The 27,083-nt window shown below is 45.2% G+C and overlaps 1 protein-coding gene across 2 annotated transcripts in view; it reads left to right on the forward strand.

The window, feature by feature from the left end:
* The first annotated feature begins 5,638 nt into the window (after nucleotides 1–5,638).
* The window catches only part of glsa (glutaminase a), a 35,590-nt gene continuing 14,145 nt past the window's right edge, over nucleotides 5,639–27,083 (forward strand). The window contains exons 1-7 of one of the 2 annotated variants that reach the window (XM_075477379.1): nucleotides 5,639–6,004; nucleotides 16,122–16,218; nucleotides 16,527–16,645; nucleotides 19,831–19,960; nucleotides 20,920–20,999; nucleotides 21,077–21,240; nucleotides 23,500–23,558. In XM_075477379.1, the coding sequence (XP_075333494.1) occupies nucleotides 5,763–6,004; nucleotides 16,122–16,218; nucleotides 16,527–16,645; nucleotides 19,831–19,960; nucleotides 20,920–20,999; nucleotides 21,077–21,240; nucleotides 23,500–23,558 (891 nt within the window). In that variant the 5' untranslated portion in view covers nucleotides 5,639–5,762. The remainder of the gene's footprint in view (nucleotides 6,005–16,121; nucleotides 16,219–16,526; nucleotides 16,646–19,830; nucleotides 19,961–20,919; nucleotides 21,000–21,076; nucleotides 21,241–23,499; nucleotides 23,559–27,083) is intronic. The other variant, XM_075477380.1, reaches the window with a different exon arrangement.

The following is a 27,083-nucleotide window of genomic DNA, read 5'->3' on the forward strand; positions in this document are numbered from 1 at the left end:
TCGCTGGCCTTTGGAGAGCAGAAAAAAACAAACGTGTCCCATTCAAACATCCCCTCAACAGCCTGCGTGGTGTCGATTGACTAATTGTTAGCTCTCCTGAGGAGGAAGTGGGGGATTCAGCTCTGGAAATATCACCACAACTGGAGGATAAACGGGTACATTCTGACACAAACACTCGAGCTCTGAATGTGTATATATATCCAACCCTTCCCATCAGCTTCCTCTTTTCTGTGGTGTCTGTCAGGAAGTGTAATATATTCTCACTGTGAGCGTATCAGGACGCCACAGGTCAGTCTCCCCTTGATGCTGACAGTAAACATCCATAATGGATTTTTAATGCTGTTGTAATGTCTCATGACTTTCTTGATCAAAGTAATCAGCTCTGATTAAAGGTGGAGGGAGAAAGTGGCGGCGGCAGAGCGCTCCCATCCTCCAGGCGTCTGAGAACAAAGGTGGAGCCTCTGTAGGGAGCCTGAGTTAAGAGGCAGCCCCTGCAGCACGCTGGTATTTTTAAATGTTGCGTCCTTCACTTCAGAACGGGCCGACAGGAGAGGCGGGACTAATCGCTTCTTCCTCGCTCCTGTCTCGTGTATATTTATGGGAGGTAATTTACGAGGAGGATGTACAGGAGCTGTTGTGGAGTAGCAGCAGGGGACCGCCGTCGTTGGTCTTGGCAGAGCGGCCGGGCTGGCGTGCCCGGAGGCCCGGGCTAATTGTTCCATTTCACTTTGTAATTTAGCACAAAAAAAAACACTGCTGTTGAAGCTAAACCACTCATCTGCAAACAGGGAGTGTTTCAGGAATAAAGATGCCTGCGCGTTTCTGAGGAAAGATCCGACAAGCTGTGAGAGAACACACACACACACACACACAAAATAAAATATTAAAGCGGCAGGTTTGTGGTTTTTCTGCAACAGATGCAAAGAAAGAAAGAAGTAATTATTGCTGTTTGTGGAGCAGCAGCAGCCTGTAAATATAACAAACAGCCTAATCTGTCCACCAGGGTGTTCCTCGTCCGGTAACTTGCTGTATATTTTTGGTGTCAATGCAGTGTTTATGTGTGTGGAGCGAAAAAAAAAAAAAAAAAAAAAAAAAGGAGATCTTACGTGCAGCCACGTGAACATGTCTGGTGTATAGAAACATGCTTTTAGCCTTCGCTCTTTACAGTGTTTAACCCTCCTGTGATGGCCATCCGTGCAGATTTCAAACGTGTTCTTGTTGTTTAGCGGTAGAAACATGACGGATAAGTGTTTTTATGTGTTCCCCACATTGTGTAAATACATCTGTTTGGTCCAAGATGATGAGAAGTCCCCCCACACACCCCCCCTGCACATAATTTAGTCACTCAGAAAGACCAATGCAATATTTATGTAGGTAATAAGTCTATTTGCATACGTGTGCGTCGTCTCGTCATGTGACTCAGTGACTGTACGTCCGTCATCAGGGTGGGAATTCACCTGCAACTTTTTGGAAAATGTTCGTGTCGTCTCACTCTTAGTGCACACAGCACCACACAGTGTTTGTATTTAAAGACTCTTCATGAGATTCCAAACCGGTGAGGACTGGAGGTGGTGGTTAAAAAGAGCTCTGACCCTGCAGAGCAGCGCATGTCGTCTCACTGATCACCCTTCTCCTCACTGTTTATTGTAAAGTGATAGATTAGGCTTCACCTAGTTATGCACCTGTTTTTTAAACACTAATATATTTTTTTTTGTTATACAGCACATAAACATTAAACTTTATTTTTTGAACTCTACCGTGTGGTGCGTTCTGTTGTGTGACTCCACTTTGTTTTGCTGATATTATCCCGGGTGTGCACGGGTAGCGGCTTTCTGCTTTCTCGTGCGTTGTGTTGAAGAAGACGGTCACGGTTGGCAAACTTGCTGGGGAACTAAGACAGTCTGTCCCGGTTTCCTCACACACACACACACACACACACAGTACACACATCTGAAAAATGTGAAAGGAAAGTCCAGGTTAGCTAACAACATGCAGCACTTAGCCATTTTATAAACAAAAAAAGACAAAAAATACCGTCAACATTTATGAAAAAGAACGTGCTCAACCGTTTGGGAGCTATAGCTTTATAAAATACAACTTAAAACACACCTTGGTAATAAAATGAAAGTAATTAATATAAAACAATAGTTGAACTCATAACTCGTGCACCTACCAGGGAGACAGCGAGATCCGACTGCTGTTTACCCCCGGGGGGCACAACCATCATCTCCAGGGCATTTAAATACCATAGGACTTATTTTGTGTGTTGTGTGAAGAGTTGTTTTATGGCATGTGGAATCACACTACACCTTAACTCTGTTACACATGCAGTAAAATGTCCAAATTAGAGGGTTTTCTTCAAAATCAAATTTATTTGTAGCACATTTCATGTACAAAACAATTCAAAGTGCTTTACATAAAATAAAAGCATTGCAGCAGGGAGTGGAAGAAGCATTAAAAATACATAAAAGAATATAAAGAGAAACAAATACAATAATTTTAATGAATTTAAAAACAAGCAACAGTTCAGATTTCATGCATAGACACATGAGAACAGAAATGTTTTTAACCTGGATTTAAAAATGTCTCCATTTGGTGAAAGTTTAATCTCCACTGGCAGTTTGTTCCACTTGTTTGCAGCATAACAGCTAAATGCTGCTTCTCCATGTTTAGTCTGGACTCTGGACTGGACCAGCTGACCTGAGTCCTTGGATCTCAGAGCTCTGCTGGCTTTATATTCTCTGAACAGATCACAGATTGTAAACCATCAGCAGGCTTTTAAAATCTATTCTGTGACCGACTGGACTCTTGGTCAGAAACGGGTCTCCTGCCTGGGGGGGCAGCTGGGGGGGGTGGGGGGGGGTCCAGGCTCAAGGTGCCTCTGAGCAAACACCAACGCTGGAAGATTGCTGGGTCATCTCCCCCCAAACAGGCAGGCTGAGGAGCTTCTGTTTTCCTGTTTCCCTGCGCAGGCCCATTTGCATCAGCGTCACATCAACACATTGTGAAACCGGCTGATGACTCACTCTGACGCAGGTCCTTTTCACATACCTCCCCTCGTCCTCTGCCTCCACCCCCCCCCCCCCCCCCCCCCCCCCTCACACTCACACTCACACACACAAACGTAGACAGATTTTCTCTGGAGAATCGCTCGGCTCATGAACACCCACGCCAAAAAACGCTGCTCACAGTGGCAGCCCGGCTCCAAACAGGCCACCCCTCCCCTTCTCTGTCCTCCTCCTCCTTCTTCCAGCGCAAGTCACTGATGATGATGTGTTGCCACGGCAACGGCTGGAGGTAGGCGGCGGCTCCACGGGCGGTGGGCGGAAGCCAGCCGCTGAGCAGCGTGGGAGGGATCTGCTGAGCGCACCCATCACCCTCATTTTGAAAGGAGCAGGAAGCTGACTGCTTTTGAGAAGGTGTGGGCGCTGGTGAATTATCGCCTCTCCTCCCTGCAGCTTCGTTAAGGGATCGCCTCGTTTGTCTCCCCTCCTTCCTTCCCTCCTTTGTTTTCTGCTTCTACGGCTGAAAAATGCACAAAATCAAACTCTCAGAGCTGCTTTTAGTTTGGATAAGTGGCAGTTTGTTGCCACTTTTCATGAGTCCTGGGGTTCCTTTTTTTTTTTTTTGCATTTTACACAAGATAACAAACATCTGTGACGCGAGCCACAAGAGCGCCATAAAGCAGAGGGAAGCCAGGCTTTTGTGAGAGGGTGGATGTCTCCAACACGTTAAAAGGTCAAATGCATGTGCACCACCGCAGAGCTTTAGCTGATAAGACCGTCAACTTGTGATTTAACTAGATTTAACTCTTAAACTCTCTGTGTTACAGGTAATAAAAAGGTCACCTGTTGGCTCAAATCCAAACGCATTCTCAGGGCTTGTTTGGGCACATTTAACTTCAATCCTGCTGCTTTTATTTTTAGAAACCCACAACAGCTCAGCACGAGGTTTGCACCGCTGCAAATGAATGTGGACACCTTCCAAAAATTTAAACAAATGTTGAGATACTTGACGAATTTGAATTTCCCCCATTGGGGGATGAATAAAGTATTTTTCTATTTCTATTCTATTCTATTCTATTCTATTCTATTCTATTCTATTCTATATTCTATTCTTCCCTTCAGAGTTATTTAGGTTACATGTTTCCATTTCCACACTAAAAAAAAGGGATTTTTCTAAAAGAATAATATGTATATTTTGTTGGAAGTCCCCTTTGTTTTTTGTTTTCCAAGCCAAACTAATGAATGTTTCATGTCCAAGTTCAGAGGAGGCATTATTAGTCAGCACTAATCTGTTTGTTTTATCCCACTTGGAGCTCCGGGTGGGTGGAGTTTACATCAAGATTAAGATAAAAGTCTGATAAAAGCTGGGAGCCGAGAAAAAAAAAGCAAAGTGAAGCAACTCAGCAAATAGTTTCCAGTGAGTAATATCTTTAGTAGGTCATTATTTTATGTTAAACTCCTCCCACACGGGATCCCAGAGATCAAATCTCACAATAAAACATGCGCTCTGACTAAGTTAGACGAGTTATGTTGGTCTCCTTCAAAGGAAAGTGTTAAAATGTATGAATGCAGTTTTTGTGCTGTCATTGTCTCTGGGCTGCTTCCTCCGGCAGGTGGCGCTGTAACTGCTTACTGCAGCACAAAGTGTCTGCATGCAGGACCAAAATAATCCACAAAGTGGCACACTATGTCAATGCATCACTGTTAACAAGCAGTGACAGCCTCCGCAGGTCTGCTTTAACGCAGTGTCCATCACTTTAACATGATAAAGGCTGAAAGTGCGTCTGTGGAAATGCCCTAATTACAGCTGAACATGCTCACATGCACCTATTACACCACTAAAAACAGGGTTTTGTGCCCGGTAATGAGCCTACTTCCAGCAGTGGGTCAACATGAGCAACGAGAATGTTAATGCACCTTTCTCCAGTTTACACTATATTCAGTCAGAAAACGTGTAAAAAGTTATGACACAGGGGAAAATCCAAGAAAAACACTCATACTGACTGATTTTTTCAGTCACTAGTGTGTGTTTCACTGTATGCAAAAAGAAATAAATTGAAGACAGTGAACTCATTTATCATAAATACAGAATTTAGGACGAAAATTGTTATATAAATACAAAAAAAATCCACATCTTTCAACCATTTCTGGGGATTTTCTTTTTATTGTTATTATAATGATTTAAATATGCCAAGAAATCTCAGACTGAGCGAATGTGTTCCAAAAATATCAGCTATTTGGGAAATTATCAATTATAAATAAGAGTTTGAATCAAGTTTAATGGCTTTTATGAGGAATATCCTGAGAGCCATCACACATAAGCATCGCTGTAGTTTTTTTTAGTTAATTTCCATCATGTTTCCCTTTTTAAATCAAATTCAGAATGATTTTAGCTCTTCTATGTATTCTATGAAATATTACTGAGAGGGAAAATGTACCTAAAAACATGTAAACTGAGTTAAATGTCCTAATTGTTGGAGGTGATGGAGATAAGGAATCAAAACACGACACCAGATCCGTCAAAACATTGGACGGGACACTGTGAGTGATTGACAGCCCTCTCGGCCAATCAGATGCAGACATTTAATATGATAGTCCAATTAAAATCGGCGCCAGGATAAAGGTTGGTTGTATCCCGCATTTTTCAGCCGTTGAGTCACTGGGAAAAAAACCGTTGCTCGACGCTCTCATCCGGGAACGTTACTCCATCTCACAGTCGTTAACACCAACCAGGTAGTCTTCTCGACGGGGGTTGAAATGTTACATTTTCGGTCCACGGTAGCGCTCAAGGAGTTATTTCAACTGACAGGTAAAGCCGGTGTGAAAGCGACACCTGCCGCCGCCGCCCGCTTCAGCACCGCCCGGCCGTGCTGGAGGTCGCCGGCCGGGCTGAGAGCCCAGCACCACGGCTTCAGAAACCACAGAAACCACGGCTTCAGGGGCTTCTGCTCCACAGGAGACGGCCACAATGAAGTCTCCAAGGAGTCTTCAGCAGAGAAGTGAGTAGAAGCGAGATCCATAATCGGATATAATATAATATTTCTAGCTTTGTCCGATAATAGGAGCATGCTGGGAGTCAGATCGTGACCAGCAGCATCGGCAGGCAGCTGCACCTTTAATCTGCAGCTCCTGGGTGGCTCAGCGAGGCTTTAACACGGCTCTTAAGCTGCTGGATCTGAACATATTCACGTAACTGTGACAACCATCAACTTAATTCGGTGTGTTTTGATTTTCCATCACGCCACTGCTCCTGTCAATGTCTAATGAAGGTCAGTCGCATCTGCATCTGTGATGCAGCCAGGTCACTGTGTTTATATATCTATCATAAACAGTGTTGGTCAAGTTACTTTTAAAAAGTAATTAGTTACAGTTACTAGTTACTGCTCCCAAAAAGTAATTGAGTTAGTAACCCAGTTGGCACATTGTAAAAGTAATTAGTTACTCAGCAAAGTAACTGTGGCGTTATTTTTTTATGTTCTATAACATCTTTAACATCAAATATGTTTATATTAATTGATTGAAGAATAGAAACACTATATACAGTAATTTAGAACATTTGGTATTTATTTGAACTCAATAGATTGCAGCATAGAAATAAAAACATAAATAATGAATATAAAATGGTGATGGTGGTCACCCGTTTCTGACCCGAAAAATGGAGTGTTGTTTGTTTTCGAGTGGCTCCGCCTCCTCCGCTGGGGCTCACGCTAGCTGCCTTTGGGCCTGGGGTTGGGTTAGCTAGCTGCCTTTGGGCCTGGGGTTGGGTTAGCTAGCTGCCTTTGGGCCTGGGGTTGGGTTAGCTAGCTGCCTTTGGGCCTGGGGTTGGGTTAGCTAGCTGCCTTTGGGCCTGGGGTTGGGTTAGCTAGCTGCATTTGGGCCTGGGGTTGGGTTAGCTAGCTGCCTTTGGGCCTGGGGTTGGGTTAGCTAGCTGCCTTTGGGCCTGGGGTTGGGTTAGCTAGCTGCATTTGGGCCTGGGGTTGGGTTAGCTAGCTGCATTTGGGCCTGGGGTTGGGTTAGCTAGCTGCCTTTGGGCCTGGGGTTGGGTTAGCTAGCTGCATTTGGGCCTGGGGTTGGGTTAGCTACTTGCCTTTGGGCCTGGGGTTGGGTTAGCTAGCTGCATTTGGGTGTGCATGTGTTTTGAAGTTTGCAGCGCGTATGCTCTAGTCGTTTTTGTGATTGCCGCATTTTTCTCTTGCTGCGTTTTACTGTTGGATTTGTTTTTCCGTTTGCAGCGCGTTTGCACGTGTCCGCCACCGTATCCGATGTGTTGATGTGTAGCCTAAAGCCTACAACCAAAGTGTAGTAACGCGCCACTTTATATTCTCAGTAACGATAACGGCGTTGTAACGATGGGGAAAGTAATTAATTAGATTACTCCGTTACTGGAAAAATAACGCCGTTATACTTAAACGCCGTTACTCCCAACACTGATCATAAATAATACTGGTTATTTAAGATGTTAATGATGCAACACAGGGGCGAGGCTAGGGTATTACCGTGAGATAGCTCGGCACCCCCTGGCTCAGCACATTTTTAAAATATTATATTATGTTATATATATTATATTTTTTGCTCAAGGATGCATTATTTTAGTGACCATTTTATTTATTTTCTAGCATTTGTTTTTGTTTTAACTCTTTACTCCCAAAATAAATGTTGAGTTATCTTCAATATTTGTCTCAGGCTCTCTGTTATCCCCGTCCAAGCCACATGCAGTCTTATGAAGTCTTTTGAGGTCAAAATTGAATGTTGTAGGGGGAAATCACTACTCAAAGCAAAACTAATACGGCTCCAAATTTATAAATGTACTAGTTTGCCTCAATTGGTGAGAAATAATGTGCCTCTGTGGGCACTGGGGGCTGGGCCCCCCTAAAGACCAGATCCTAAAATCGCCCCTGATGCAACATATGGCTTCAATGATAAATATATAATATTATAATCGTGGAATAAAGCAGCGGTGGACTCACTTCAGCCCTGCTGGTGGCTTAGTGTGTATATCAGGCAGAGTTTACTGTTCAGAGTGCTCACACAAGTGAGGACAAGAGCACTTTTGGAAGTAGATGGGACCAATGTTAAAAGCGTCTAATGGCCAAAAACACCACCACAGGTTGATGAAGCCTGAGCACTTCCTCTTGAAAGCCATCGACTTCAATTAAGATGTCATCATTTCCAAAGTGACTCATCAGCAAAGTGTTGCGTCCTGTGAGCGGGGTCAGTGAAACGGACCCGGCCCTTACACAAGCCGACGGGCTCTCCTGCACGTCGGGGCTCTTTCAGGGACGGCCATCTTTGTGCAGCTATGGAACAGGCCAGGGATGTAAAAATAGCATCTTCATACGGATGCCTTTTTGCTCTTTTATTTATAGATACACGAAAACCTGTTTCAGATCACTTCTAGTCTCTGTTGGAGCATCTGGAAACAAACTTTGGCATTTTTATGGTGATTGTTTGGTCTTAAAAATGCTTCCGTCAGTAGGTAAAATGTGCTGTTGTTCTTTAGAGTCAGTTATTTAAATGGCTGAATTTAATGTAACACTTAAATCCACCATTATTATGAATTGGTTACCTTCTTTCTTCTTCTGCACATCTAAGAAAAAGAGTTGAATGAAGTTTGTACAGTTTTAAGGAGCTCTGAACTCAGCCTGAACCCTCTCAGACAGCTTTCTGTCCTTTCTTTAAGGAGTCTTCAGGAACAGTTCTCCAGGCTTCTTGAAGGACATCCCAAAGCTCTTCTTTGGATGTGGGCTGCCTTTTGTTGCGTTCTCTGCCAACATGATCCCACACTGCTTCAGTAATGTTGAGCTCCGGGCTCTGGGGAGGATTCATCCCTCCATCAGACCTGCTGCCGCTGATTTTCAGCCCACTTCTTGTGTCCTTTGGCACAGCTCAGCCTTTGCTCCCTGTTTCCCTTCCTTAAGAACGGCTTCCTGACAGCCACCCTTCCATGGAGCCCATTTCTGATGAGGCTTGGGCCAACAGCAGATGGATCAGCTGAAGGTCCAGATGCATCTCTCAGCTCCTGTGTCAGGGCTTTGCTGGATGTTTTCCTCTTTCTTAAGGACATCACTTTCAGATCCTGTTCATCTGCTGTAGATAGTTCTTTAGGCCTGACACTTCTTCTTCTGTCCTCCATGCGTCCAGTTTCCTCAAATGTTTTAAGGACACACTGCACACCATGCTGAGATATGCCAAGTTTTCAGCTAACAGCTCTTTGGGAATCACCTTGTTGCTGCAGAAATCCTGTTTTCTGTCTGTCACACTGTGTTATCTTTGCTGTTTTTCACACATGCAGCTAAAGAAATGGGAACAAATCTTAACTCCAGTCTGAAACCCACAAAGAGCTTCTAGATTATTCATTTCTGGTGGCATAAAACAGTTTAATCATTTAATTTATATTAATTGTTCCATAATTAGTCATTAGATTATATCTTATATTCCTTTTTTAAGCGTTTCTGTCATTAAATTGAATCTTATTTACTTTTTCTTGATGTTGAATAACATATAATTCTTATTATTGTCTGTTTTTTTTCCTACTTTTCTACTTTTAGACGAGTTGACATTCATTATTTTTGGATTAGTATTTTTCTTTTAAACTGAATTTCTTATATTAATTTGACTCTTTTGGTAACCGAAAGCAGTTTTAATGTAAATGTACAAAAAAGTTGAAACTATGAAGCTGTTTTTCACAGATGCAGCTAAAGAAATGGGAACAAATGATGCGTCTCTGTGACAGGCTGCTGGGAACAAAGTGCCTAAAGATCCAGTTTAAAACGGCTTCTTTGCTAAGTTGTCTGTTCTGTGTGGACACAACACTGGCTCATCCCTTGAGTTAGGAGCCTTTTTCCTGCCTGAATGGTTCACAGGTCAGAGTTAAGTGGCTTAACAAAGAAAAAAACTGGACTGAAAATGAGAGAAAAAGCAGAAAATGTCCAAATAAAAACTATAAAGACCTTCAGAAAGCCTGAAGAACTTTAAAACCACTTTAAAAATCTGGCTGCTTGGAGGGAAAATCTAAAGAAATGAGGGCTCTCGTTCACATCTGCGGGATAAACTCTCTATTTTATCCTTTATTTTAGTTAAAGCAGCTTGTTTTTGAGCCACAGTTCAAAAGCATGTGACAAAGAAAAGCATCAGACTACATATTTGACCTTTTCCTTCACAAGTTAACGACTCGCTGGCTTTTACTTTCACTGTCAGTGAAATATTAGTATAAACTGTGGTTTAACTGTGGGTATCACGGGTGTAAATGTTCAACAACTCCGTCACATCTGTCCTTAAACCATCAGAGCATGTCCTCTCTGATGGTTTCCGTGGTAATGAAACGCTTCAGTTGTCCCATTTGTTTCTGCTTATGGATAATTTATGGAGCTGTCGGCCATGTTTGGGCAGCCGCTGCTCAGCTGACTGGTTGTCACAGACATGCTGTTCCCCCTGAAGGCTAATTTCAGGCCTCGGCTCGCTCTGTGAATGATTGCCGATCAGAGATGAAACTGCGGGAGGACTCGCGGTTTGCTGAGCGGGTTCAGGATCTTCCTGTGGAACTCTGACTGCTGCGGGAAGAGATGAGCGCCCAGCCGTCCAACAGCTTTAATCCTGCGGTTTTTTTACAGAAAAATACATTACATTCCAACAAATAAAAAGGTCCTTTTGGACGTTAACCCTGCCTGATTGGCCGTTTGCAGTAGGAACTGAATTTATTGCTTTTCTGGAGCAAAATAAGACATTTGAAGCCTTTGGGAAACATTGACTAAATCAATAAACTATTTTGGCCTCTAATTAGTCTGTTTATGGAGCCAAAGTATACCTTTGCTTGCTTGCTTCTATAGGTTTTACGTCATTGCGTGACACAGCCAGGGGTGTGGTTATTTATGTTACCTATTGTGTGTGGTGGCGGGAGTTTTTGAGACACAAAGAAAGAGAGAAATAGAAGTACAGTACAAAATGTCAAATAAAACACGACAGAAGCAACTTTTCACAACGAAATTTGATATGGATTACCAGTGCACACCAGTAACCACTCCAGTGAGTTGATTATTTTGACAACGGATGTTTATGGTGCTTTTACGGACCTTTTTGGACATGCACATGACTTGCCGTTCTGAAGCAAGTTGAGAAGAATCTAAATTAGGCAAATACCGGAGACAGCAGTAAACATCAAAAAAGCGGTGAGGGGGGTTCTAAAACATTGCAGACGACTCAGAAAAGAGGCTTAATGTTGAAAATACCGGAGTTCCCCTTTAAGTTTCTCAGCGACTGAACATTGAAAAGACAGCCGCAACAGTCTGAATTAAGCAGTAACCTCCTATTTTCTCCTATTTTCTCCACTGTGCCGGTATAAATGATGAATATATACGACTCAAATAGAACAACAGAACCGATGGCACAACAATAAGCGGTGTTAAAAGTCAGTGAACGTCATGCATCCGGCAGGCAGGAGTGTGTTTGATGTAATATTGAAGGCGGGCTGTCGGCGGCCCCAGAGGCCCAGCCTGCCCCCTGTCTGCTTCCGGGGGTCCTGAGGCTGTGCTCCAGCTCGTACGGGGTTAGAAGTGTTTGTGATGCAGGGGAGCCTGTCCGCCCACATCCTTTCCACAGCGGCTGCTCCAGAGCCGGCGAGCTGGCGTGCTGCCCGGCAGTCATCAGGGCCTCCAGGTGCAGATGAATCAGGGGCACGGATTGATTCGTGCAGCGCCGCCTCTCAACACTCCACGCCGATTTGACATGACGCGCCAGACGGTGAAACCGGCATCGATCGCACCAGATAAGTTCAGCAGATTCGAAGCGTGCGCGCCGAAGGGAAACACGTAATCTGCGGGAGGCGGAAAATCCCAGAGAAGTCGCACATAAGCCACTTCACCCTGTTGTGCAGAAAAAGGAGCCGGACTCGTCGGGTCAGCCTCTTCTGGGGAATTTATTGATCAGACGTGTACATTTCAGCATGCACGGAAATTCCCTTTGACCTCAGTTTGGGACAATCTTTTATACACTTCTGTATCATTCAATGCGTACGTGGCCCAAACCCTACCTCTCCTCCGCACCTGCTGTCCGAGGCCGGCGCCTCATTTTCGCCATTATCCGGACACAGCTCATCCTAACCTCAAACAATATGCATGATTCGGCCACAACAAGGCAATTGGACAAAGTGTCATGGCTCTGCTCTCCCACATAATCCCCCCTGAAATCACTTATCAGTGATTTAATAAAGAAATAATCTAATAATCTAATCTAAAAAAAAAAAAATCATCACACCAAATTAACACTAAATTATTCAAATAATTCTAAAAAATATTCTAATAATTCTAAAAAATATTCTAATAATTCTAAAAAATATTCTAATAATTCTAAATAAAATGGAACATATTGAATAAATGAAAATACTGCAAGAAAAAGGAATATATATGTACCAAATCGCCTCAAATGATACTGGATCCAATGGAATCATTTAAACCTTTACCATTAAAACTGTCCGCTGTTCGCAGTGCAGAGGAGCGAAAAACCCGCTGGCTGCCACTTCTGTAACTCATGTTCTGTGTGTGCACATCCTTCTACCCGGGACGATGTTTGCATGTGATGGGAGCAGGTTGACACCAGCTAATTGGTGTTGTTTCTATTGACTTTAATCACAGCGACTGGATCCGAATGGAATTAACGTCACATTTTCTAACCAGTCGTCTTGTTTCCTGTTGTACCAGCTGTTTGTTGAACTGATTCCATGCTCCTGATGTGCAGATACAGACTGGATCTACTGCTCAGAACTGCGTTTTTCAGCTCCTGGACGGGCTGTGTTGAGTCACAGCCGACCTTTAAAAGCCCTCAGAGAGGGAGGGGGGGCACTAATGAGGCAGCTCCAGATGTTGTCCACCTCTGCCAGCACAGATTTAACTTAAACTGGAGCCACGTACTTCAGTATCATTGTCCCAGTGTGATATTATTATTATTATTATTATTATTATTATTATTATTATTCAAACTTTGTGGAGTTCTGTTTTCATGCTTTTCTTTCTGCTTCAGAATCATTTAAAGGGCTAATCCGGAGTAAAATGCACTTTAGATCAATTTACGGGATGTCGGGAGTACATACGTTGAGTTGACATCAAAATCATGTCATTCGGATGTGTTTTGAGAATTTCGATTTGACCGTTTTTAGCCAAAAGTCGTTAGCCTGGAAGTGACGGGGGCATATCATTTCGCCGCTACAAAACGCTGTTTTTATACCTCTTCTACAGCTCCAAACAACATAACACTTACGTGGTAGTGAGTAGAGGGTCCCTAAAGCCAAACCGAAGTGTCCCGAGGTCTTCATGTGGTCGGATATAGAGTCCAGAATGAATTTAATCAAGCCAGTACCTGCTCTCAATCAGAGCTCTTCCGTCAACAGGAGGCTATCTCACGCGAGACGTCACGTGAGTCCGTAGTTGATTGCCGAGTGTGGAGTAACTCGCTCTGGAAATTCACAATTTCGTTGCCGTTTTTTTTACAAACATAGTCCAGTATTTCTTTCGAAAGTGAAATGAAGTTGTATGCAACAGCAAAGCCTAGCTTACTAACAGGTTGGAATTTTGAAATGTCACGTGACGTGATGTCTCGCGTGAGGTAGCCTCCTGTTAACGGAAGAGGCTCTGATTGAGAGCAGGTACTGGCTTGATTAAATTCATTCTGGACTCTCTATCCGACCACATGAAGACCTCGGGACACTTCGGTTTGGCTTTAGGGACCCTCTACTCACTACCACGTAAGTGTTATGTTGTTTGGAGCTGTAGAAGAGGTGTAAAAATAGCGTTTTGTAGCGGCGATACGATATGCCCCCGTCACTTCCAGGCTAACGACTTTTGGCTAAAAACGGTCAAATCGAAATTCTCAAAACACATCCGAATGACATGATTTTGATGTCAACTCAACGTATGTACTCCCAACATCCCGTAAATTGATCTAAAGTGCATTTTACTCTAGATTATCCCTTTAATGTAATTTAAGTTGATTTTCTGACTGTGTGTGATTAATCCAGTATTATTCCCTCTGCACTCTCTCTCCCTGTTGTTGATCTGCTTGCTTTACATTTGTAAGTATGTTTCTCTTTTTTTTATTTTAGCCGTAGTTTTGATTTGAAGTCTGTTTTTCCAGTAGCAGTAGAGGTTTTCTGCAGAAAGCCGACAACCGCTTTTTACCTCTGAAACGACCCCACTTCCTCCCAGTGGCTGCGCTTCGATCCCCCTCCTCCCCCGTCCTCCCCCCCCACTCACCCCTCTCTCACCAGCAGCCGCCGTTAATGAGGTCAGAGGTGGACCGCGGCAGCAGCAACAAGTCAACTCGGATGGCGTGTGAACTGTTTCAGTGTACACGCTTCCTTCCACTCACGCTGGAGGCAGAATTTGAGATATTTGACCCTCTGATGCAGCGTTAAGACAAACCGCATCGTTTGAATTTGACAGTAAACGTGATCTACGGACTCTCTGACCTCCAGCTTTAGGTGGAACTTGGCGGTAAAAGACTGATTAACGCTGTCTGGCTCCAGCTTGGTGTGTTTCTTCTGTCTTCTGCAGCAGCGGGGGGGCAGCGGCGCCCTTCGGTCGGGTTCACTTTTACCTCTGGTCACACGTCGGCTTTTAGAAATCTATAATCCAGACAAATATTTATTAAAAAGAATATTTGCTCTTTTCTTTTGTGACCGAGCTTTTTCTGTAAACATGTCCGATCGCATTACTTTGAAACGTGTGTGTTCAGGTGTTCTGGTTGGTTGTTTATCTTCCTTTTGCACGGCCACATTGTCAGAATGAGAGTTTCCATCCTAATAAGATGGCTGCTGTGTCAGATTCCTGCAGCTTTACGCCCCTCGTTGGTTATTTCTTCCTTTTCTTACACCAGATTTGGCTCGTTAATGTTGCCACTGCTGCTCGGTAAATTGAGAGGAAACGCTGCTAAATGCTGATTTCTTCTGCTTTAATTTCTGCAGTGGAGCCAGCTGGCAACTCCAGTTTTGCCTCCAGACATCCTCTCCCAACGCGCAGTCCAGTCCCATGATGCACTGCAGGGCATTGTGAGCCTGGGCAGCCGGAGCTTTGCACAAATCCTATTTGGTGTTGACATGAATCATAGCAGAGAACCCGCCGTGAGCTGGTGAACCCGCCTGCCTCCCGACGCGCTACTAACGTTCCTCCCAGAGACTCTGTGGAAACGCCGCTTAGAATACCAGCCAGTTGGGATCCCCAGAAGCAGGCATTAAAGGGACAGTTCGCCTCTTTTGACATGAAGCTGTATGACATCCCATATCAGCAACATCATTTATGAACATCTTCTTACCCCCTGCTGCGTCCTGTGAGCAGAGTTCCAGCCTCGTTTTGGTGTTGATGAAGGTAGTCCGGCTAGTTGCTAGGGTCCCGAAAATAAAGCGTTTGGCTTCTCAAAACAATATGCGTTCAACAGAGTAATACATTTGCATCACAAAATGGTTCTCCAGGAAAAAGTCAGACCTCACAATCGCTTGGCCCTATTTTCTCTCCCTTCGTATCACTGCCTGCTGCCGACAGCCGCGCCTGTTACGCTGTTTGCTGCTCGGTCTGCACAGCAGGCAGTGATACGAAGGGAGAGAAAATAGGGCCAAGAGATTGTGAGGTCTGACTTTTTCCTGGAGAACCATTTTGTGATGCAAATGTATTACTCTGTTGAACGCATATTGTTTTGAGAAGCAAAACACTTTATTTTTTAAACCCCAGCCAACTAGCCGGACTACCTTCATCAACACCAAAACGAGGCTGGAACTCTGCTCACAGTGAGAAGATGAACTTATTTTTATGATTCTTTAATTAGCTCCAGACTGGCTGGTATTCAAGGAAGGTAGACAACAGTGAGCCCCACTCTGACCTGTGAATAAGAACCCCATGAAAACACTTTCAGGGTGTTTTCCACAGGTTTCAGTGCTGACTTAAGGCTCATTTTTCCAGTGCTGTGTTCATGTTTTGTTACTGACTGCTTCTCCTTGCAGTGCAGCAGCCTCTTTCCTCCTCCCTCTGCTGCAGCTCCCCCTCCATGTTTCCACCACAGCGGGTCACACCGAGGCCTCCTCTTTCTCACCTCTCTGTCCCTGTGTGTGTTTTTTCTTTCCCTCTGCGTTTCCTGCAGGAGAAGGAAGGCGGGAATCCTGCCCAGCCTGGAGGACCTGCTCTTCTACACCATCGCAGAGGGCCAGGAAAAAATCCCCGCGCACAAATTCACCACAGTGAGTACGCCGCAGGGAACTGCACTATCAGAAGGGAACATAATGACCTGAGGGAGAAAATAGCCAAGAAAATGAAGCCATGCTCACTGATTAAAGTGTCATTTAGTCTACATTTCACTGAGTGTAGAGAGGCTGGTTTCAGCATTTTAAAGACGATAAAAACACAGAGTAAAGCCATAAATCCAGCAGCGTTACTTATGGAACCGTCACTGTTGAATTACAGTCGCCGTTCACGGCTACTTACTTTATTGATTTCTTGTCGAGCCGTCTTAATCGCGGTGCCCCCCCCCCTCCCTCTCTGTGTGCAGGCTCTTAAAGCCACAGGGCTTCGCACAGGAGACCCCCGGCTGAAAGAATGCATGGAGATGCTGAAGGTGATTATGAAGACCACCTCGGACGGAGCGCTGGACCGACACCTCTTCAAAAAGTATGCTGTCCGTTAGGTTTGCTTTGTCCACATTGTCTGTAGCTGTAACTAAAGTCTTCTGCACTTTGGAAAGAGGCCGAAGGAGCAGAGGTTGGGCTTGTTGTGGAGTCGCAGGAGAGGACAGTTTACTGCAGAATGTGTGGCTCAGGTTGCTGCTTTTTGTTGTAGAGATGATCCTAAAGTTGCCGAGGTGAATTAATAATGCCGGTCAGAGGCGTTCATTATTCATCACTCTGCAGTTTGCACGTCAGCAGCAGATTGTTTTTAATCCAGCTGGAGCGAGGAAAGCCTCCGTCAGCTTTGCTTTTATATTGTATTTTTGAACACTTTTCACAAAAGAAAAAGTCATTCGTGCTCAGAGACGGAAGGAAGGAAAGACGAGAGCTCAAACAGAGAAATGGGTGGAAGACTCTCGTGTTTGTGCGTGTTAAACTGCAGCTGATAACGGCCCACATCTGGCCCACATCTGGCATCACAAACAGGCTTGTAGGTGTGGGCAGCAGGCGGGGGTTCTCACCAATGTTCCCTCTAATTTTTCACGTGTCTGGGCAAACACACCAGCTCCCTGAGCACACTGAGGACCACTGAGCAACATCAGATGTGCACGCTGTGGCCACACACCAGTATCACACCAGTATCACACCAGTATCACACCAGTATCACACCAGTATCACACCAGCATCACACCTGTTCAAAACCTTGGATCATAGCAAGTTACACGACTTATTAAAAGAATCAAATCACAGCACCAATTTTCATCAGTTTACTTTTAATATGAGCGATTTGGCCCACTTAAAATGAAAAAGACAAAAATCTTGTTGTTCATGAGATGTGTAGTATGTTATCTGTTATATGTGAGTCATGCTTGCAGCCTGCATGTTTTGCAGAGTAGACCTTTCTCACTCGAAACAGAAAAAATCTCCCCCAGTTTCACCGCTTGTTCCTCTGTTTGCACTCAGACAGCCATTCCATCCTAAAAGAACCGCATTTCTTTTTTACTTTGGCTTGGTGAGTGGGTGTGTCGCTGGCGCTGCCTGTTCGTTTCGCCATGATAAGTGGCGTCTCTTAGCTCCTAACTACCCCGCACTGTTGTTAGCTAGCTAACCTGCACGGCGCGTATGGGCACATATGCAAGCACCATCAATGCTCTGATTGGCTGCATAGCGTAAGCAAGCCGTATCATTGGCCGAACACTTGTCACTCACTGCGTTGCATTGAAAAATGGCACAGAAAAACACATTATTGGTCTAATTAATTAGATTAGGTCTAGTATTAGATGTGTGTATTGGCAAGAATCTGGAATCACGATACGTATCACGGTACTGGGGCAACGATACGATATATTGCGATACTGTAGGAACAACGATATATTGAGTTTCTTTGAAAGAATTTAATTGTAAGAAAACTGTAGCACATAGCACACACAATGCTGCTACATGCTTAACATCAGCTTGCTGAAGAAATACAAGCATTTTCAGGATTGAAGAAAAAAATATGTAAACAATGTTATACTAAAGGTGTAGACATTTTAAGATATCTGCTTAGAGGTTCACAACCAGTGAGAGGAGCTTTTGATTTCAAAGTAGTTATTATCAAAAGAAAATATGGTCTCTATACCTTCAAATGTCATAACACTTTTTCTGGCTGTTACCACATAGAAATTAGCATATACTCTCTCTATAATCAAATATGAAAGTGCTTGTAGGGTTCTTAAAATATGAACAAAAAATGTAAACTGTTATTGACGGTTAAAGACAAATAAAAGACGGTACTGACTGTGTTATCTTCGTTGCGCGAGTTGAGGTCGCTGGTAGTTTCGAAAAGTTCGTTGCGCAGGATCCACTCGTTTCACGTTAGCCTGTAATGCTACATTGTCGCGGTGTCTCGCCACACGTGCTCGCAAATTTGTAGTATTGCCCGAGTACTCGACTCTGGCGTTGCAGAGTTTGCACGCCGCGTGGCTCTTGTCGTAGTCGTGACTGCCTTCCTTTGTTTTGAAACCAAAATATGCCCAAACATCGGCTTTAAAAGCTGCTGGAGCTGGCTGTAGCCTCTCGTCCGCGGAGGACATAATGACTGCTGCCAACTAGCGGCCGGAGGTTTAATTGCAACACAAAAATGAACAAACACCGTGAATATTTGCATGGTACGGTATCGTCAAATAAAATATCGCGATATTTAAGTGTATCGATATTTTCTTACGTATTAGATGTTAATTAATACGTTTATTTAGATTTTCTTGTGCGCTGAGAACGTGCGAGCAGCTCAGAGGGAACGTTGGTTCCCACGTTGTGCCGCAGAGCGTATCCGACATATGCAGCGGAGCACGTTGAGGCCTGAGCAGACTGCGCATGTAAAAACATTTGTGCTGATGGGACGGTCTGAGGACGTCTGGATTGCTGTTAGAAATCATTTGATTTCATCCTTCAGAAACTCATTGAATATCTAAAGTGGTAGCTAAGGACATCTGAAAGCTGCACAAACTGCAGCAGAGCCACAACCGGTGGGGACTCGGTGGAAAAAGCTGAGCCCCTCCCTGCCGCTGTTTGACCCCTAACGGGGAAGCAGGCGACAGCTTGGAAGGCGACAGCGTGGCGAGTCGGCGCATATGACGGCTCACCAGGGAGCAGGCCGCGCTGGAGGCTGCTCCTGGCCCAGATCCATCCCTTCCGCTCCCCCGGCTTATTTACAGAGCCCCGCCTGTCGGAGGGCAGCACGTGAACAGGGGGTGGAGTGCAGCGTGTTGTCTCTGCAGGGATTTGATGCTCTGAGATGGCTGAAGCACAAATCTCCTGCCAGCAGAGAGGCGCAGCTCCCACCTCGGGCTTATTACGTGGATTAGTGGCGTTTCTGTAGGTCAGAATCACCCGTATCACAGGGACCGGGTGACATTGTGGAAGTCCTGGCAGTGTTTTACAGATCAGAGAATTAAATCCAGAACATGTTGGAGATGTTGTTTATTGAGTCCAACGGTCGGCTTCATTCTGCAGCTGCTGCTCAGCTCGCTGAAGCTCTCGCTGTCCTTTCCTTTAAAAAGCAGCTGAGCCTCACACACTTCTGCTGGTGTAAGCTTCCACATATCAGAGCTTTGGGTGGGAATTAAACCCTGAGTGGGTGGTGGGGGGTGGTGCCCTTCTCCTCCATCATGTATTACAGGCTTGTTTTGTCTTCCTCTGGGATTTTAGATGCGTCCAGAGCAACATTGTCCTGCTCACCCAGGCCTTCCGGAAGAAGTTTGTCATCCCAGACTTCCAGCCCTTCTGCGCCCACATCGACGAGCTCTACGACAAAGCCAAGAACCTGCCGGGGGGGCAGGTACGTGGGGGCTGCTGGTGGCAGTTCTCTAAGCAGAGCTGCAAGTTTCAAACATTTCATTTGGCTTAAAACTGTCCACGACGCAGAGCTTCTTTATTACAGTATAAAACAGAGAAAGAGCTTCTTTATTACAGTATAAAATAGGGGTGGGCGAAAAAATCGATTCATGAACATATCGCAATTTTTTTTTTTTTATGGGATGATTGTAAAAATCGATTTTTCTCCCCTGAATCGATTTGAAAAAAAAAATTTATTGAATTTTTATTAATATTATTTTTTTACCCTTGTCCTGTCCAGCATTATGGCAGCAGAATTGTAATCTGAATACCATTTATGCTAAACACATTTACATCATATCCGTGTCCAGATAAAATTCATCAAGTCATCACATTAAGTTATATTAAAACTAGCCCACATTTGTGCTGTGTGGACATTTCAATTCATTTTGTAACTGTAAACTTTAAAAAATGCCTCTGTTTGTCTCATTTGAAATAAATGTCAGCTGCTGGACTGACTGACACAGACTGATGTGCGTCGTTTACGGGAACGACTTTCATTCTAGAAGTGTATGATTCAACTTGTTTGTTTTTTTTTAAGGAGGAAGAAAATTGCAATTACTGATTATATCGAATCGCAATACTTGTAGAATCGCAATTATCAAGAATCGTGATGCAATCGAATCGTGACCAAAGCATATCGTCCCCCCCTAGTATAAAACAGAGAAAGACCTTCTTTATTACAGTATAAAACGGAGATAGACGTACTGAGACCTTCATTAAATCACTGAATTGTAATTCATGTACCCTGGTGTTGGGGGGGGGGGGGGGCAGACCACTGCTTGAGACTGGGCACATGCTTGTGATCTCCTGTCAGTCACTGTTTTAGAAGTATCTTTATCACCTAAAGAGGAGAGAAATCTGCTAAAAGGCGTTATTTTTATCTCCTGCTTCCCGCTGCAGGTGGCGGACTACATTCCCCAGCTGGCCCGCTTCAGCCCCGACCTGTGGGCTGTTGCTCTGTGTACGGTGGATGGACAGAGGTAGAGTTTCAGCTCGCTCCACTTTCTAATGTTCAGCTGCACAACGCAGGCCCAGTAAGACTCCGTCTCTTTCCCAGGCACACTGCGGGCGACACCAAAGTTCCTTTCTGCCTGCAGTCCTGTGTCAAGCCGCTGAAATACGCCATCGCCGTTCACGACCACGGCACCGAGTACGTGCACCGCTTCATTGCCAAAGAACCCAGCGGCCTGAGGTTCAACAAGCTCTTCCTGAACGAGGAAGGTGAGGAAACCTGTTTTTAATGTCTCAGCCAGCTGTGCTCATCTGCCTGTAAGAGGATCCATCTCGTGGCCCGGTTGCCATGGAGCTGAAACACGATAAGGTGAAACGGCAGAGCTGAGACGCTCTGTTGTGTTCGTGACCTCTGAGAAACAAAGCGCAAACGTTGGACTCTTCTCTGTTTGTGGGGCTGGAGGATATATGTTCCATGAAGTGATTATAATCAGTTTTTAGGAGTTGGAATGAGTTCAGTCCTTCTGTTGAGCTCAAACATGAAGATTTACGAGCTACGAACTGAACGGGTTCATCAATCAGATCGAATTCTCATAGAATAGAAATGCTTTCAGCAAAGGGAGCTGAAGGTTTTTAAGGAGGCCGTGACGGCTGAGCTGTTCATTTTCAGGCTCTGCACAGCTAAACATCTGATTTCTGATCAGAAAAACAACAAGTTTACACACTTTTAGATGCTTAAAGGGACAGTTTGCCTCTTTTGACATGAAGCTGGATGAAATCCCATATCAGCAACATCATTTATGAACATCTTCTTACCCCCTGCTGCGTCCTGTGAGCAGAGTTCCAGCCTCGTTTTGGTGTTGATGAAGGTAGTCCGGCTAGTTGGCTGGGGTTTAAAAAATAAAGCGTTCTGCTTCTCGAAACAATATGCGTTCAACAGAGTAATACATTTGCATCACAAAATCGTCCCTCCAGAAAAAGTCAGACCTCACATCACTTGGCCCTATTTTTGCCTCCCTTGATATCAATGCGTTCAGCCACCTAGCGATAGCTGCACCTGTTACGGTGTTTGCTGCTCGGTCTGCACTTCGGTCTGCACAGTTTACACAGCAGGCAGTGATACGAAGGGAGAGAAAATAGGGCAGAGCGATTGTGAGGTCTGACTTTTTCGTGGAGAACGATTTTGTGATGCAAATGTATTACTCTGTTGAACGCATATTGTTTTGAGAAGCAAAACGCTTTATTTTTTAAACCCCAGCCAACTAGCCGGACTACCTTCATCAACACCAAAACTCAGCTGGAACTCGGCTCACAGGACGCAGCAGGGGGTAAGAAGATGTTCATAAATGATGTTGCTGGTATGGGATGTCATACAGCTTCATGTCAAAAGAGGCGAACTGTCCCTTTAAACAACCCAGCCGGGCCGGTGATGGACCGGTGCAGGCTGTGGCCGCCTCCAGCCCCCAACCTGCAACCTTGAATTGGATTAAGCAGATATGGATAATGGAGGCTGTGTTAGTGTTAAAGTAATACTATGTAACATTTCTACCTTAAAATAACAGCTTGAAAAAAATTGTGTGGCTAGAATGAGTTTTAATATTACGATTGGCCTGTCTCCTATGCCCTTCGGGGGTCTGAGTTGGAAAAACTACGCTATGTAACTTTGCTGGAGCGGCCCGGGAGCTGAGCGGAAGTACTTCGACTTGCTTTCTGGCACACCTACCGCAAAAACAAATAGACCCCTCTCACGCTCACAGGTATAAGGCTAAGCTAGCGCAACATTGTCAGTACGATCATCATGGAAGAGGCACCGAAGAAACCGAAGAAGACGTTGACTGATGAAGCAATGAAGAGAAAGAGAGAGGCCGACAAAGCAAGAGACCGTAACCGTGCATTACCTCCAAGCCTGTAGGGGGAGCTCCATAATGGGCTTTTTGAGAAGTTACATTGTATTGCTTTAAGTCTCGTTGCTCATTAAGAATGATCAAACACACCTTTTGTACCTGTGTTACGTCTCTAAGATTATTCTGTTTTCTGCTAAATATTGAGTGGGATTAGAAACACTTTTGGTCCCCGTTGCCTTTATTTCAGTCCTCTGTGGAGAGGCTCTGTAAAACCCACAGGCCGAGTCGATCCGTCTGCGTGGGAGTAGCTGTCGGTGCATCGGGCGCCGCCGCCGCTGTCGGCAGACATCGCATCAAATCCAGAGCCGAAAGTCTGTAAAAATAGTTGTTTTTGAATAGAAGGCAGCGTGAGAACGTTTCCAGTTTCCTCTCTTTGTTGCCTTCTGACAGTCCGCTCCGTCAGAAGGTAGATTCCTGCAGTGCGTTTATGTTTTCTGAAGCATTGTTCAGGCCTGTTGCATAAGAGCATTTAAACACACAGAGCGCCTCATTACACCCATGTTCACTCAGCGGATTATTAGTCATGTTTTGACCTCTCATCCAGTCTGTCTCTCCTAACTTTCATGGGTCGATTTTAAAAAAAAAAAAAAAAGCAAACATCTGGTTTCTATCTTTCCTCCTACAGATAAACCGCACAACCCCATGGTTAACGCTGGTGCCATCGTGTGCACCTCCCTCATTAAGGTAAGCTGCGTTTACATCCCAACATGAACCATTTCATATGTTTGAATATAGAAAAACTCTTTTTTTTAAATGTAGATGACTGACCGTGAGACATTTCTGCGTTAATATCCAGGCGGTTTTTACTCGTTTGAATGTGTATCTGCAGCCAGAAGGGTAAAAAGTGAGGTAAAGTGAGGTAAAGTGAGGTAAAGTGATGGCAGATTACCGTATACAGGGAGATTACAGATAATCGTGCTGAAAGGGGATTTGGTGGGAAGCAGCATCAGTCAGGCATCAGTGAGTGGGCGGAGAAGGAAGCCAGTGTCTTCCTCTCAGGTCAGCTCCACCACACCAAGCAGAGCTTTAATCACGGAAGTGTTTCATTTAATTTCCTCCTCTGACCTCCACACACACACCCGGGGAGCTGCTTTCTCCCCTCTGACTCAAACATTCAGACAGAGTGATCCTCCTTAATCACAGCATCATATTTAAGCAGCAGAGACCAACAGAGAATCATGTCTTTCTGCTCAGAGTCGTGCATGACAAGAGATTACTGAGAGTTAGAATAATACAGCAAACCAGTGGAGGTCAGATAAGGTCAGGGGACATCCACACTGATGTTTATGTGAAAATAAAGCAGAATTACTGCTAAATCTGCTGTAAAACTGGTGGTGTTTGAGTCCCGATGGGCAGAAACAACAACTCAAACGCTTTGTTTGTGGGTTTTCTAGGTTTTTACTGTCGTTCTGACCCTGTTCGTGTTGTCAGCGTGCACATTCTCACCGTGACACTGCTGCCTGCATATGCAGGCGAGAGGAAGTTATCAGGGGGATCAGTGGATGGTCCTGTGATAAAACATGTGGATGGAGCCTCAGGATGTAGAATAATAAACATTTTAGTCCCGTGATGTGTGTCTAAGGAGCCTCCAGCCTCATAGATCTATCAAACCCTAGTTAGCCCAACTAAAACTGGACCTAAAAATGAATGTAAACATGCTAATTGTATAAAATGGAGCATCTCAAAGCCGGACTAACACACCCAGATGATGTTTTTAGTTTGAATCGCTGCGTATATGCACTTATTTCCACTCACGTGAGCCTAGCTGCTGCTCCACACATGCTTTTAAGCTCCTTTTAGGAAAATCGGTAAAGTGTAAGTTTATATTAATGCAGCCGAACTCCCAAAAAAGCTGATCTGATTCACATTTTTCTGTTTGTTTGGTCACTTAAAGCGTCTCCAGCTCTAATATATTCAATTCAGTTTATTTATAAAGCGCCAAATTACAACAAATGTCATCTCAAGGCACTTAAATAATAAAGTCCAGTTCAAGCCAATTGGAGTTCAATTCATTGTAATCATAATTCATTTCAAAATTATCCAATTCATTCATATAGAGCCAATTCAAAAACAGTTTCCTAGCTAAGGAAACCAACAGATTGCACTGAAACTTGTCTTCAGTCCAATTTCCCGTCCTGAGCGTGCCTGAGGTGACTGTGGAGAGGAACGACTCCCTTTGAACAGGAAGAAACCTCTGGCAGAACCAGAACCAGGAAGGGTGGCCATCCGCCTCCATCAGCTGGGGTTTGAGAAGACAGAAAAGAGGGGAAAAAAACCACTGTAACACCATTCAAAGGATACCTGTTGGAACAGGGAAACGAGTTAATGACCACAATAATGTCACATGTACATAATATAGTTAGAGAAATTAAACGGGGGAAAAAGAGAGTAAAGTGAGGAAAGGTGTGACAGATGAGGCCCCCCAGCAGGCTGGGCCTATAGCAGCTTAACTATGGGATGTTTCAGGCTCACCTGAGCCATCCCTAACTATAAGCTTTATCAGAAAGGAAAGTTTTAAGCCTGCTTAAGTCTGCTTCCTAAAGCCAAACTGGCAGCAGGTTCCACAGAGAGGGGCCTGATAACTGAAGGCTCTGCCTCCCAAACTGGCAGCTGGTTCCACAGAGAGGGGCCTGATAACTGAAGGCTCTGCCTCCCAAACTGGCAGCTGGTCCCACAGAGAGGGGCCTGATAACTGAAGGCTCTACCTCCCAAACTGGCAGCTGGTTCCACAGAGAGGGGCCCGATAACTGAAGGCTCTGCCTCCCGAACTGGCAGCTGGTTCCACAGAGAGGGGTCTGATAACTGAAGGCTCTGCCTCCCAAACTGCCAGCTGGTTCCACAGAGAGGGGCCTGATAACTGAAGGCTCTGCCTCCCAAACTGGCAGCTGGTTCCACAGAGAGGGGCCTGATAACTGAAGGCTCTGCCTCCCAAACTGGCAGCTGGTTCCACAGAGGGGCCTGATAACTGAAGGCTCTGCCTCCCAAACTGGCAGCTGGTCCCACAGAGAGGGGCCTGATAACTGAAGGCTCTACCTCCCAAACTGGCAGCTGGTTCCACAGAGAGGGGCCTGATAACTGAAGGCTCTGCCTCCCAAACTGGCAGCTGATTCCACAGAGAGGGGCCTGATAACCGAAGGCTCTGCCTCCCAAACTGGCAGCTGGTTCCACAGAGAGGGGCCTGATAACTGAAGGCTCTGCCTCCCAAACTGGCAGCTGATTCCACAGAGAGGGGCCTGATAACCGAAGGCTCTGCCTCCCAAACTGGCAGCTGGTTCCACAGAGAGGGGCCTGATAACTGAAGGCTCTGCCTCCCAAACTGGCAGCTGGTCCCACAGAGAGGGGCCTGATAACTGAAGGCTCTGCCTCCCAAACTGGCAGCTGGTCCCACAGAGAGGGGCCTGATAACTGAAGGCTCTGCCTCCCAAACTGGCAGCTGGTCCCACAGAGAGGGGCCTGATAACTGAAGGCTCTGCCTCCCAAACTGGCAGCTGGTTCCACAGAGAGGGGCCTGATAACTGAAGGCTCTACCTCCCAAACTGGCAGCTGGTTCCACAGAGAGGGGCCTGATAACTGAAGGCTCTGCCTCCCAAACTGGCAGCTGGTTCCACAGAGAGGGGCCTGATAACTGAAGGCTCTACCTCCCAAACTGGCAGCTGGTTCCACAGAGAGGGGCCTGATAACTGAAGGCTCTGCCTCCCAAACTGGCAGCTGGTCCCACAGAGAGGGGCCTGATAACTGAAGGCTCTGCCTCCCAAACTGGCAGCTGGTTCCACAGAGAGGGGCCTGATAACTGAAGGCTCTGCCTCCCAAACTGGCAGCTGGTTCCACAAAGAGGGGCCTGATAACTGAAGGCTCTGCCTCCCAAACTGGCAGCTGGTTCCACAGAGAGGGGCCTGATAACTGAAGGCTCTGCCTCCCAAACTGGCAGCTGGTTCCACAGAGAGGGGCCTGATAACTGAAGGCTCTGCCTCCCAAACTGGCAGCTGGTCCCACAGAGAGGGGCCTGATAACTGAAGGCTCTGCCTCCCAAACTGGCAGCTGGTTCCACAGAGAGGGGCCTGATAACTGAAGGCTCTGCCATCACTCTGAGACAGGATGTTCCTGATTTTAACAATATTACGAAGGTGAAAGAAAGCAGTCCTGGAAACCTGTTTTATATGTGCGTCAGAGGACAGATTCTGGTTAAAAATAACTCCAAGGTTCCTCACT

Source organism: Odontesthes bonariensis, chromosome 11 (genome assembly GCF_027942865.1).
Source record: "Odontesthes bonariensis isolate fOdoBon6 chromosome 11, fOdoBon6.hap1, whole genome shotgun sequence".
NCBI lineage: Eukaryota > Metazoa > Chordata > Actinopteri > Atheriniformes > Atherinopsidae > Odontesthes > Odontesthes bonariensis.